This window comes from Hylobates moloch, unplaced genomic scaffold (genome assembly GCF_009828535.3).
Source record: "Hylobates moloch isolate HMO894 unplaced genomic scaffold, HMol_V3 SCAFFOLD_8, whole genome shotgun sequence".
Classification (NCBI taxonomy): Eukaryota; Metazoa; Chordata; class Mammalia; order Primates; family Hylobatidae; genus Hylobates; species Hylobates moloch.
The window spans coordinates 46,629,404-46,643,299 of NW_026652283.1; the positions used below are offsets into that span (position 1 = coordinate 46,629,404).

At 40.6% G+C, this 13,896-nt stretch overlaps 1 protein-coding gene across 1 annotated transcript in view; it reads right to left on the minus strand.

Annotated features, from left to right (window-relative positions):
• The window catches only part of IPP (intracisternal A particle-promoted polypeptide), a 59,396-nt gene that overhangs the window by 22,743 nt on the left and 22,757 nt on the right, over positions 1 to 13,896 (minus strand). Inside the window, exons 4-7 of the mRNA XM_058442797.1 lie at positions 13,258 to 13,425; positions 5,879 to 6,016; positions 3,592 to 3,714; positions 938 to 1,158 (exon numbers count right to left, since the gene is read on the minus strand). Of these exons, the coding sequence (XP_058298780.1) occupies positions 938 to 1,158; positions 3,592 to 3,714; positions 5,879 to 6,016; positions 13,258 to 13,425 (650 nt within the window). The remainder of the gene's footprint in view (positions 1 to 937; positions 1,159 to 3,591; positions 3,715 to 5,878; positions 6,017 to 13,257; positions 13,426 to 13,896) is intronic.

Consider the following 13,896-nt stretch of genomic DNA (forward strand, 5'->3'; position numbering starts at 1 on the left):
GAGGCGGGCGGATCACGAGGTCAGGAGATCGAGACCATCCTGGCTAACACAGTGAAACCCCGTCTCTACTAAAAATACAAAAAAAAAAAAATTAGCTGGGCCAGGTGGCGGGCGCCTGTAGTCGCATCCCAGCTACTCAGGAGGCTGAGGCAGGAGAATGGCATGAACTCCGGGGGCGGAGCCTGCAGTGAGCCGAGATTGCGCCACTGCACTCCAGTCTGGGCAACAAAAGCAAAACTCCATCTCAAAAAAAAAAAAAAAATTACTCTTTTGAGAGAGGGTCTCTCGCTGTTACCGAGGCTGGAGCACAATGGTTTGATCACAGCTCACTGTAGCCTTGACCTCCTAGGCTCAAGTGATTCTCCCACCTCAGCCCCCTGAGTAGCTAGAACCACAGGTGCATACCACCATGCCCAACTAATTTTGTTATTTATTATACAGACAGTCTCACTATGCTGTTCACGCTGGTCTTGAACTCCTGGGCTCAAGCTATCCTCTCATCTTGGCTTCCCAAAGTGCTGGGATTACAGGCATGGGCCACCACACCCAGCAGTACAAAAAAAGTTTTTTTTTAATTAACTGGACAGGAGTTCAATGTTACAGTGAGCTATGATTATATCAGTGCACTCCAGCTGGGCAACAGAGCAAGACCCTGTCTCTTAAAAAATTAAAAAATAAATAAATAATCTAGAAAAAGAAGAGCAAACTCAATCAAAAACAAATAGGAAAAAGGGAAAAATAAGAACAGAAATCAATAAAACAGAAAATTGACAATAGAAAAAAAGCAATGACACCAAAAGTTTCTTCTTTGGAAAGAAAAAAGGGAAAAAAATCCACGAATGATCAACATCATGAGTGAAAAAGAGTGCATCACCATAGATCTTACAGACATTAAAAGAATACCAGGTTACTAAATATCTGAAATCATCCAACCTACCTCTTCAAAGGAATATTTTTCTACAGTATGAAGAGCATCTTGGGTCTCATTCCATCCTCCAATAGAATAGATGCAGTCATTGAGTGCAGCCACACCAAGATATGCTCTCCTGGTTCCCATTGGAGGAAGTGGAGACCAACGCTTAGAAAGTGGATCATAGACTTCAAAAGAACGAAGTTCTATTCCTTCATTGCTGATGCCCCCAATTACATAAATTAAACCTGGAAGTGGAATATTTTTGCTCAGATGCTACAGATAGTGAGATACAAATAATGATGAAAAGTAATGATTGTGATCTATGTTTCCAATGCCAATGCTATGCTTAATCTAGGGCTTACAATATTATTTGAGAGAAAATCAACTTTGTCAAGTTTATCACCTATTCAGCAAGCTGCAAAAAATTAGTGCAATTAATTTAAAATAGCATTGAGTTTTCAAAGAACTTGAAATAATCTGTCAGCTAAGGATTTTCTATCTAATTGTCTGCTTGGTGATCTCAGGTTCCAGATCCACCCATAGATAAAACAGGAAAGGAACATGGGTTTTTTTTCCCTAAAAAATGTTATGCACTTAAACTGGGAATTACATGGCTCTCTTTAGTGACAGCCTATTTGTTGCTCAGATGGACATAAAGTAGGGAATTTAAATTTAAATAGTATGTGGCTAAATTAAGATATCAGAATCAATTACTACAGTACACAGCTGGGCGTAGTGGTTCACAATCCCAGCACTTTGGGAGGACAGGGCAGGCGGATCACTTGAGCTTGAGATCAACCTGGGCAAAAAATACAAAAAATACAAAATTAGCCAGGCATGGTGGTGTGTGCTTGCAGTCTCAGCTACTCAGGAGATTGAGGTGGGAGGATGGCTTGAGCCTGGGAGGCAGAGGTTGCAGTGAGCCAAGATTGCACCACTGCACTCCAGCCTGGGCAACAGAGCCAGACCTTGTCTCAAAAAAAAAAAAAAAAAAAAAAAATTACTACGGTAAAATATAATGTAATTTACATAAAATTTCCTTATAAACTCTGGCAATCTACAATTATTTTTGAATCTCTAGTGTTGTACTTCATCTTCTAAAGTGAGAAGTTACAAAGAATTATATTTTAAGAAATGTGGGCTAGGCCGGGTGCGGTGGCTCACGCCTGTAATCCCAGCACTTTAGGGGGCCAAGGCAGGCAGAGCATGAGGTCAGGAGATTGTGACCATCCTGACTAACACGGTGAAACCCCATCTCTACTAAAAATACAAAAAATTTGACAGGTGTGGTGGCAGGCGCCTGTAGTCCCAGCTACTCGGGAGGCTGAGGCAGGAGAATGGTGTGAACCCGGGAGGCGGAGCTTGTACTGAGCCAAGATTGCACCACTGCACTCCAGCCTGGGTGACAGAGCGAGACTCCGTCTCAAAAAAAAAAAAAAAAAGAAATGTGGGCTAAATGTTAGTATAGTAAACTTGGGTTTTAGTTCCAGCCTTGCCAGTAACTGGCTATGAGAAAAGATAACTCACAACCTTCCTGATCTTCAGCTTCCTCCTCTATAACTTAAGTTGACATAGATAAGTTCAAAGATGCCTTTCTAGCTAGCTCTATGATTTCAGATGGGATGATAAAAATAATAAATATAAAACAACTAGAAGACAATATAATATTAAACAGTAAGATATAGTCTGCACCGCATAATTTGCTAATGGAAATCAGAGAAGGTAACCACAAAGTAGAAAGAACTTGAGCAGGTTAGGCTGTCATACAACAATGGGAAAGTTGCTTCCTTCTCCACAGGTGCATATAAATCAGCTCTCCAATCCTAGACAGAGAATCAGGTTCTAGTTAAAACAGCTTACTACCTACCTCTCAGAGTATAGCAGACAATTAAAATAATGTTTGTATACCACTTTAATATGCAACATAGAATCCTTTAAATCTGTCACAGGATTACATGTTATGTGAGCTGCATCACAATGTACTTTGTAGAAAAAAAAAACGCTAAAGAAGCCTATAGAGACCATGAAAATAATTTATTTTTATTTATTTTTTGAGATAGAGTCTCACTGTTACCCAGGCTGCAGTGCAGTGGCACCATCTCGCTCACTGCAACTTCCGCCTCCTGGGTTCAAGCAATTATCCTGCCTCAGCCTCCCTAGTAGCTGGGATTACAGGTGCATAGTAATATGCCCAGCTAATTTTTGTATTTTTAGTAGAAATGAGGTTTCACCACGTTGGCCAGGATGGTCTCGAACTCCTAACCTCAGGTGATCCTCCTGCCTCAGCCTCCCAAAGTGCTGGGATTATAGGCATGAGCCATCACGCCCAAAAATTGTTTCTGATACTCTCTCCCTACTTAGAAATATTTACTTAGATGTTCATGGGAGAGAAAATACAATAACAGATAACACTTCAAATGCTTATTGTGCTAGTCAGATATTTCTGCTTACTTGCAAATTTTTAATTCTAGCCTTGTTTATTTTTGAAAAAATCAATTATTTTAGCAATTCAGAAATAAAAGTCAATGATAGGAGGTAAAAAGCAGAACTTCTATGCTGCTAGTATCAGTCATTCAATACTAACAGACTTAAAATATACTTTTGTGAAAATAAGGCCTCAAACTCGAACAGTTTTTCAGAACTACATTTTGAGGAAAAATATTTTATAAAGTGATTACCTTGCATTTCACAGCACCCAAAGTAGTAGCGTGACACAGCCATGTTACCAACTACTTCCCATTTATTTTCATCAGGATCAAATCGTTCAATGGTGTTCCCTATCTCAGCTCCAACCCATCCACCTGTTATGAAATAGAAAAATGTTTGTTTCTGGGATAAAAGATTCTTATTTGTGACAAAGACCTTACAAAACATCTAAACCAAATACTTCATATTATAGATATCACATGAACCAAAGAGGTTATCTGTTCCATGATCCCATGAAAAAGTTAGAATTTGACCACGAGTATAACTCAAGTCCTTTGCATAACTGATGCTCTTTTGAGGAAAAAAAAAAAGGAATTCAAGTCTTTTAACTCCCTATTTTTCACTAAAGACTAAAACAAAACAACAAAAGCCCCAAAACTTCAATATATTGCATGGAAAAGATGGTATTTTGCAAAACTACCTTTTGAAATTACTTCTGGCTATTTAGAATGTTTATCCTAATCAAGGCCAGCTCCAAGCCTAATCAGAGTATACCGTGTATTTGGTGTAATTTCAGAAACTTCAAAAAGGCCCCTTATCCCCACAATAACATTTTCTTAACACTCTCCAATTCCTTTTTTATTGAGATGAAGTCTCACTGTGTCACCCAGGCTGGAGTGCAATGGTGCAATCTCGGCTCAGGCTCAGTGCAAGCTCCACCTCCCGGGGCCATTCTCCTGCCTCAGCCTCCCCAGTAGCTGGGACTACAGGCGCCCGCCACCACACCCAGCTTATTTTGTTTGTATTTTTAGTAGAGATAGGGTTTCACCATGTTAGCCAAGTTGGTCTCGATCTCCCGACTTCATGATCTGCCCACCTCGGCCTCCCAAAGTGCTGGGATTACAGGCGTAAGCCACCATGTCCAGCCAGCACTCTCCAATTCTTAAAATTGAAAATATTATTTCCCACAATTAACTGAAAAATGCAGATACTTATGGAGGTAATAAAATATAATAGATTAAATTCACCTTAAGGTAACTGATTATTTTTTCCACAATAGGTTTGGATGAGGGGAAGACACTGAGTTACAGTGAACTGAAGAAGGAGTAACAAGGAGAAAATAGGGGAGGCTGAGAGCTACGTCAACTTATAACTTTCCTTATGAACAACCTTGATTGTAACATTTGTTACACAGACAAAGTAAAATAGCTTGCTCATAATCATTCACTACATCTACAAGAATAAAAATAATATAGTACAGAACTTCCTTGTGATATATTTAATTTTTTGGCATGTGCTTTCTTATATTAGACATAATTAGGCCACTATGCAGGGTGGTAAAAATGTTATACACTTAATTAAAATAATGAGATTTAACTACTCAGCTAAAGTACTTCACTGGATGTCTCATCTATATTTTATCTCCAGTAATACAATTTTGAGAATAAGAATTTAAAGAGCTGGCAAGCGCATCTACAGCATACAGTAGCTCCAGAGATACCTGCAGAAGAATGTGTGTGACTAGCAGTTTGGTCAGCCAGCCAACTGGCCAGGCAGGCATCTACCATCTGCCCAAGAACTGATGCATCTGCCCAACAAGGCTCTGCCCTGCAGGTGCTCAGGTCCTCCTGTACCATCCCCCGCCTGAGTGCCTCCTTAGGATGGAAAGCCCAGGAGCACCCCCTCCAATCCCTGACCCCCTGACTCCTACCTACACCTTCCCCTAAGACCTTGCCCAGCCTCCAGAGTATACAGATTAAAGCCGGTTGGTTTTTAAAAAAAGAATGTAAAGAGCTAAAAAGAGGGAAAGAACATCTCCAAAGTCATCAGAACCCAATAATTTAAATAATATTAGCTACCTTTAAAAACATTGCATATTCTCACTTCTTTGTGGGATCTAAAAATCAAAACAATTGAACTCATGGAGATAGAGTAGAAGGATGGTTACCAGAGGCTGGGAAGGGTAGTGTAGTGGGGGTGGGGAGGGAGGAGGTGGGCATGGTTAATGAATACAAAAAAAAAAAAAAAAAGAATGAATAAGACCTAGTATTTGATAGTGCAACAGGGTGACTATAGTCAATAATTTAATTGTACATTTAAAAATAACTAGAAGAGTATAACTGGATTGTTTGTAACACAAAGGATAAATACTTGAGGAGATGTATATCCCATTTTACATGATGTGATTATTATGCATTATGTGCCTGTATCTCATGTGTATCCATAAATATATATACCTATTATATATCCACAAAAATGAAAATTAAAAATAAATACATAAACAATATTAGCTATCTTTAAACTGAACAGCATAATTACCCAAAGCATAGATAGCCCCATAACACACACACACTCCTAAGCCGCAGCGGGGATGATTCATCGAAGCTACAGTTGTCCACTGTTTAGTAACTGGATCATAGCATTCAGTACAATCAAAAATCATTGAATCCTTTTCACCTGAGTTAAATAAAAGAGACAAATATTAGAAAGTTTAGTAATGCCAATAGACTAGCACCATAACACAATATTCAGTAGTATTCCCTATTGTCAAAAATTCAACCATTATGTCTGATTTTATACTATTCATTAACTCTCATTTGCCTGTCAAGCAGTATTTTGAATCTAGAGCACTGTCATTTATTAAAGCCCACTTATGAAACAGAGGCATTTTCCTATTATCTATTTCTACCACCCAAACAATCAAATAATCCGGCCGGGCACGGTGGCTCAAGCCTGTAATCCCAGCACTTTGGGAGGCCAAGGCGGGCAGATCATGAGGTCAGGAGATCGAGACCATCCTGGCTAACACGGTGAAACCCCGTCTCTACTAAAAATACAAAAAATTAGCCGGGTGTGTTGGCGGGCGCCTGTAGTCCCAGCTACTCGGGAGGCTGAGGCAGGAGAATGGCGTGAACCCGGGAGGCGGAGCTTGCAGTGAGCCGAGATCGCGCCACTGCACTCCAGCCTGGGCGACACAGCGAGACTCCGTCTCAAAACAAACAAACAAAAAAAAAACAACCAAACAATCCATGTAATGTTTTAGGATACAATTTGAATTTTAACACTTCTATATTTTTTTCACATATTAGTTTGAGTGGCTGGCCCTGGTACAATTTGAGTTTTAATGTAATCCTTTTCTAACAACAAACAGAAAATGAAATTTTTTTTTTTTTTTGGAAACAGAGTCTCACTCTGTCACCCAGGCTGGAGTGCAGTGGCGCAATCTTGGCTCACTGTAAGCTCCGCCTCCCGGGTTCACGCCATTCTCCTGCCTCAGCCTCCCGAGTAGCTGGGACTACAGGCGCCTGCCACCGCACCAGGCTAATTTTTTGTATTTTCAGTAGAGACTATGTCAGTAGAGACGGGGTTTCACCTTGTTAGCCAGGATCACAAGATCCTGACCTCGTGATCCGCCTGCCTCAGCCTCCCAAAGTGCTGGGATTACAGGTGTGAGACACCGCACCCAGCCTGAAAATGAAAAAAATTTAAAAAGATACCCAAATTTTCATTTTTTTGATATTTATTTATTTATTTATTTTTAGAGACAGAGTCTGGCTCTGTCACCCAGGCTAGAGTACAGTGGCACAATCATCGCTCACTGAAGCCTCTAACTCCTGGACTCAAGCAATCCTCCTGCCTCAGCCACCCAAGTAGCTAGGACTACAAGCATGTGCCACCATGTCCAGCTAATTTAGAATTTTAAAATAAGATATTTAGGAGTAAATCTAACCAAAGATTATGCAACGCCTCTATGGATAACATCTATAAATTTTATTTAAAGTTTTAAATTATGGAACATCTAAATAAATGAAGAGATGAATAATGTTCATGAATTATAAGAGTCAATGTATCATGAAGATTTTTGTATTTAAAAAAAAGAGTCAATGTAAAGATGATAGTTATCCTCATATTGACTTATAGATTTAATGTATTCCCGGCCTGGCGCGGTGGCTCACGCTTGTAATCCCAGCACTTTGGGAGGCCGAGGCAGGTGGATCACGAGGTCAGGAGATCAAGACCACGGTGAAACCCCGTCTCTACTAAAAAAAAATACAAAAAAATTAGCCGGGCGTGGTGGCGGGCGCTTGTAGTCCCAGCTACTTGGAGAGGCTGAGGCAGGAGAATGGTGTGAACCCGGGAGGCGGAGCTTGCAGCCAGCCGAGATCGCGCCACTGCACTCCAGCCTGGGCGACAGAGCGAGACTCCGTCTCAAAAAAAAAAAAAAAAAAAAAAAGATTTAATGTATTCCCAATCAAAAAAATCCATTTTTTAATAGACTTGACAAACTGATTCTAAAATTTATATGGAAGTACAAAGGGCCTAGAAGAGCCAAGCATTCTTGGAAAAGAATAAGGAGAAACAGTCCCATCATATATCAAGACATATAACAAAGCTATAGTAATTAAGAAAGGGATAGACAGAGACTAATGGAACAGAAAAGAAATTCTAGGAACAGAGACATACCTATAAGATTACTTGATAGAAGACAGAGTTAGCACTACAGAGCAGTGGGGAAACAACAATCTTTCATGCTAGGATAATTGATTATACATTGGGAGGAAACTAATGCCCTACCGCATATTATCCATAAAAACTCAATTCCAGGTAGATTACTGCCATAAATATGAATGGAAAAACTATAAAACTGTATAAAACAATGAAGGTATAGGTCCTTATGATTTGGAATAGGGAAAGATGTCTTAAAGAAGATGCAAGAAACATTAACAATAAAGAGAAAAAAATAAGATTTGACTACACTAAAATTAAAAATATCTGTTCATCAAAGGATACCATAAAGAGAATAAAAGATGAAGCAGCACAGTAGAAGATACTTATAGCATATATGACTTTATGAGGGTCTAGAATCCTGAATATAAACAAAATTCCTATTGTACAGAAAATAGTTAACATAGCTGGCCTAAAAATGCCTGTCCTTAGAAAGGCCTACTTGGAAGGTTGACCCTTTGCTGGAATCTGGGAATATGGCTGGTTAACAATTCCCTCCACTGGTACAAAATTTTCCCAAAATGGTAAGAGTGGCTCACTGTGCTTAAACTGTACAAACAATGTGGTTTATGCTGAACACACGCTTCCATTCTGAAGGTCTGGAATTTTGGTATGTGCTAGGAAGAAGGAGGCTATCTGATCAGCTGCCTGCAAAAACCTTGGGCACTATGTCTCTAATGAGCTTCCCTGGTAGACAACACTTCCCACATGTTGTCACAACTAATTGCTGAGGAATTAAGCATGTCATGTGTGACTCTACTGGGTGAGGACTCTGGAAAGCTCTCAACTGGTTCCTTCCAGACTTCATCACATGTGCCTTTTCCTTTTGCTGATTTTGTTTTGTACATTTCACTATAATAAATCTTAGCTGTGGATACAATTACATGCTAAATCTTGTAAGTCCTTTTCGCAAATCACTAAAACTGGGAGTGGTCTTGGGAACCCTGATGCACCTACAAATCAACAAAATAGACAATTTTTAAAATGGACTAAAGATCTAAAAAGTTACTTCTTTTTTTTTTTTTTTTTTTTTGAGACAGAGTCTCACTCTCTCACCCAGGCTGGAGTGCAGTGGCGCAATCTCGGCTCACTGCAAGCTCCGCCTCCCGGGTTCACGCCATTCTCCTGCCTCAGCCTCTCCGAGTAGCTGGGACTACAGGCGCCCGCCACCATGCCTGGCTAATTTTTTGTATTTTTAGTAGAGACGGGGTTTCACCGTGGTCTCGATCTCCTGACCTCGTGATCCGCCCGCCTCAGCCTCCCAAAGTGCTGGGATTACAAGCGTGAGCCACCGCGTCCGGCCAAAAGTTACTTCTTGAAAGAAGAAATCTGGCTGGGCGTGGTGGCTCACGCCTGTAATCCCAGCACTTTGGGAGACCAAGGCGGGCAGATCACGAGGTCAGGAGTTCTAGACCAGCCTGACCAGCCTGACCAACATGGTGAAACCCTGTCTCTACTAAAAACACAAAAATTAGCCGGGCGTGGTGGTGCGTGTCTGTAATCCCAGCTACTTGGGAGGCTGAGGCAGGAGAATCACTCGAACCTGAGAGGCAGAGGTTGCAGTGAGCCGAGATCACGCCACTGCCCTACAGCCTGGCACAGAGTGAGACTCTGTTTCAAAACAAAAATAAGCAACCAACCAACAACAACAAAAAACTGGCCAGGCATGGTGGTCTATGCCTGTAATCCCAACTACCTGGGAGGCTGAGGCAGGAGAATCACTCGAACCTGAGAGGCAAAGGTTGCAGTGAGCCGAGATCACGCCACTGCCCTACAGCCTGGCACAGAGTGAGACTCTGTTTCAAAACAAAAATAAACAACCAACCAACAACAACAAAAAACTGGCCAGGCATGGTGGTCAATGCCTGTAATCCCAACTACTTGGGAAGCTGAGGCAGGAGAATCACTAGAACCTGGGAGGCTGAGGTTGCTGTGAGCCGAGACTGAGCCCCTGCCATCTAGCCTGGGCGACAGGCTATTTCAAAAAATAAAAATAAAAATACAGGGTGGTGGCTCACCCTGTAATCCCAGCACTTTGGGAGGCCAAGGCGGGTGGATCACCTGAGTTCAGGAGTTCGAGACCAGCCTGGCCAACATGGCGAAACCCCATCTCTATTAAAAATACAAAAATTAGCCGGGCATGGTGGTGCATGCCTGTAATCCCAGCTACTCGGGAGGCTGAGGCATCACTTGAATTCAGGAGGCAGAGGTTGCAGTGAGTCAACATCACACCACTGCATTCCAGCCTGGGCAACAGAGTGAGACTCCATCTCAAAAAATAAATAAATAAAATAAAAATAAAAATAAGTATTTTATGTAAGTAGAAAGCAAAAAAAGAAAAAGTTAATAACAATACATATCTCAAAAAGTTAAATATAGAGTTACCATATAACCTAACAATTCTACTCCTAAGTATATACCCAAAAGAAATCAAACTTATGTCCACACACAAACTTTTACTTGAATATTAAGTGGAAACAATGTAAATGTCCATCAACTACAGAATGAATAAACAAAATATGCTTTTTCCACACAATGAAATATTATTCAGCCATAAAAAGAAATGAAGTACTGATACGTGTTATGACATGCTAAGTGAAAGAAGTCAGACACAATATTATATGATTCCATTTATATGAAATGTCCAGAATAGGCAAGCCATAGAGACATAAAGTAGATTAGCGGTTACTAGGGTTTAGGAGGAGAGATGCGGAGTGACTGCTGACAGGTACAGTGTTTCTTTCTGGGGTGATGAAATGTTCTGGAATGAGATAGTGGTGACGACTGCACAACTTTATGACTATGCTAAAAACCACTAAACTATATTCTCTAAATGATGAATTTTGGTATGTGAATTATATCTTAATTTTAAAAACCCAATATTTAGAATATGAACCCAGATATGTATGTATCGGGAAGAAACTAAATCAAAATGTTAACTGTGATTATTCTGGGTGGTATGATTATGGCATAAGGGATTTAAATTTTCTTTTTCATATGCTTCTGTTTTAGCAAAATTTTCTACAACAAATCTGAATTACTTTTATAATTTTTAAAGTATTTAAAAGTTATATATTAAGGAATATCTTAAGACAGCAATGTTAACAGTATTAATAGCTAGCGAAGTCATAGCAGTTTTGAAGAGCCTCTGTAAGCACTTCTGTGGTATCAGGGGAGGGAATAATACATATGCAAGTGTCACAGAAGGACCTCTGACCCTAGGTTAAACAGAAGAGTTCAAGTGATAAAACTATGCATAATTGACAAAAGACACATAAAAGGAATTATTAAAGTTGTAGTCAAAGACTATACAGAATTGTGTTCTTTACGCAGACAGTAAGTTATTGCTTAAAATTCTAATTTCTTTGTTGGAATTTTCTGATGCACATGTCATTTCTTGATTTAATAAATAGTTCTGAGTTATATACCCTCCAAAGTAAAGATAAAAATCAAATAGTCCCTATATCGCCATAATTTAAACTGACAGTACCATAGTCAGAAAATATTTATAAAATTTTTGGGTGGGGATGGCTCACCAAACCCTGGCCCACTAAAAAATAAATAAATAAAATAAAAATAAAAATAAAATAATTACAATTTTTTTTTTATATACAGTCTGGGTGCCATTGCTCACATTTGTAATCCCAGCACTTTGGGAGGCTGAGGCAGGAGAATCACTTGAGCTCAGGAGTTCAAGACCAGCCTGAGCAACATAGTGAGACCCCATCTCTAAAAAAAAAAAAATGGCAGGGCATGGTGGCTCATGCCTGTCACCCCAGTACTATGGGAGGCTGAGGTGGATGGATCACCCGAGGTCGGGAGTTCGAGACCAGCCTGACCAACATGAATAAATCCCGTCTCTACTAAAAATACAAAATTATCAGGGCGTGGTGGTGCATGCCTGTAATCCCAGCTATAGAGGAGGCTGAGGCAGGAGAATCGCTTGAACCGGGGAGGCGGAGGTTGTGGTGAGCTGAGATCAAGCCATTGCACTCCAGCCTGGACAACAAAAGCAAAACTCCATATCAAATAAATAAATAAATTTTTAATGAGCCATACATGGTGATGCATGCCTATAGTCCCAGTTACTTTATTATTTAATAATTCATAAAAATAGTTTTACAAAACACCATGATTTCGACCAAGAAATATATCCTACTATTTTGTTGACTTGGTTTTTAAGTATCCAGTATACATACCGCTTGGTTTATTAAAAATGAATCATAATGCAGCTTTCAGAATTTCAAAAAATTCTATCATAAATATTGATCTAAATTTTGATGCCACTTTTTTTTTTTTTGAGATTGAGTTTCGCTCTTGTTGCCCAGGCTGGAGTGCAATGGTGCGATCTCAGCTCACTGCAACCTCTGCCTCCCGGGTTCAAATGATTCTCCTGTCTCAGCCTCCTGAGTAGCTGGGATTACTGGCACCCACCATCATGCCCAGCTAATTTTTTTGTATTTTTAGTAGAGACAAGGTTTCACCATGTTGGCCAGGCTAGTCTTTAACTCCTGACCTCAGGTGATCTGCCTATCTCAGCCTCCCAAAGTGCTGGGATTACAGGCATGAGCCACTACGCCAGGCAGGTGCCATATTCTATAAACAATTTCTCTTTTCTTTTTTGAGAGAGGGTCTTGCTCTGTCACCCAGGCTGGAGTACAGTGGCATGATCATGGCTCACTGCAACCTCTGCCTCCCGGGCTCAAGCAATCTTCCCACATCATCCTCCCAAGTAGCTGGGACTACAGGAATGTGCCACCACATCTGGCTCATTTTAAAATTTTTTGTAGAGATAAAGTCTCAATATATTGCCCAGGCTGGTCTCAAACTCTTGAACTCAAGTGATCTGCCTGCCTCGGCTTCCAAAAGTTCTGGGATTACAGGTGTGAGCCACTGCACCCTGCCACAATTTTTCATTAAAACCAAACCTAAGTATTCTGGCTTGTGATAAATCACAGTATTCATCTGATATGAAATATTCACCATCTTGCCCTTCCCCTTCCCCTTGCCCTTCCCTTCCCTTTCTCTTCCTTCCCTCCCTCCCTCCCTCCCTCCTTCCTTCCTTCCTTTCTGTAAATACTTATTGAGGACAATTAGATATATGTATATCACAGAGCAACATATAAATCATAAAGCACATTAGAATATAGCCAACAAGACTAATAAAGAAAATAAGACATTTTTATTATTACCTCCAACAGCGTAGACCATCCCTCCCAGAACTGTTACTCCCAGTCCACTTCGAGCCTGATGAAGTGAAGACACAGTGGTCCAGTACTGGCTAAAGGTGTCAAAACGTTCTACACAGCTGAGGGCTCTGCTATCACTCCAGCGACCCCCCTGCAAGCGAGTATATCCACCTAAACAAAAGAAGAAAAGGTAGTAATGAAAATCTAGTGTTCTACACCTAAACATTTAGTATAACTATTATATAACAAGAAATAAATGGTTTAGAAATTACTTTCTCTATATACATATAATGTAATATTCTTAAATTTGCCAATTCCTGAAAGACTGTGGCTTAAATACAGTAAGAAGGTTAGGGCCGGGCGCGGTGGCTCACGCTTGTAATCCCAGCACTTTGGGAGGCCGAGGCGGGCGGATCACGAGGTCAGGAGATCGAGACCACGGTGAAACCCCGTCTCTACTAAAAATACAAAAAATTAGCCAGGCGTGGTGGCGGGCGCCTGTAGTCCCAGCTACTCGGAGAGGCTGAGGCAGGAGAATGGCGTGAACCCGGGAGGTGGAGCTTGCAGTGAGCCGAGATTGTGCCACTGCACACCAGCCTGGGCAACAAAGCGAGACTCCGTCTCAAAAAAAAAAAAAAAAAA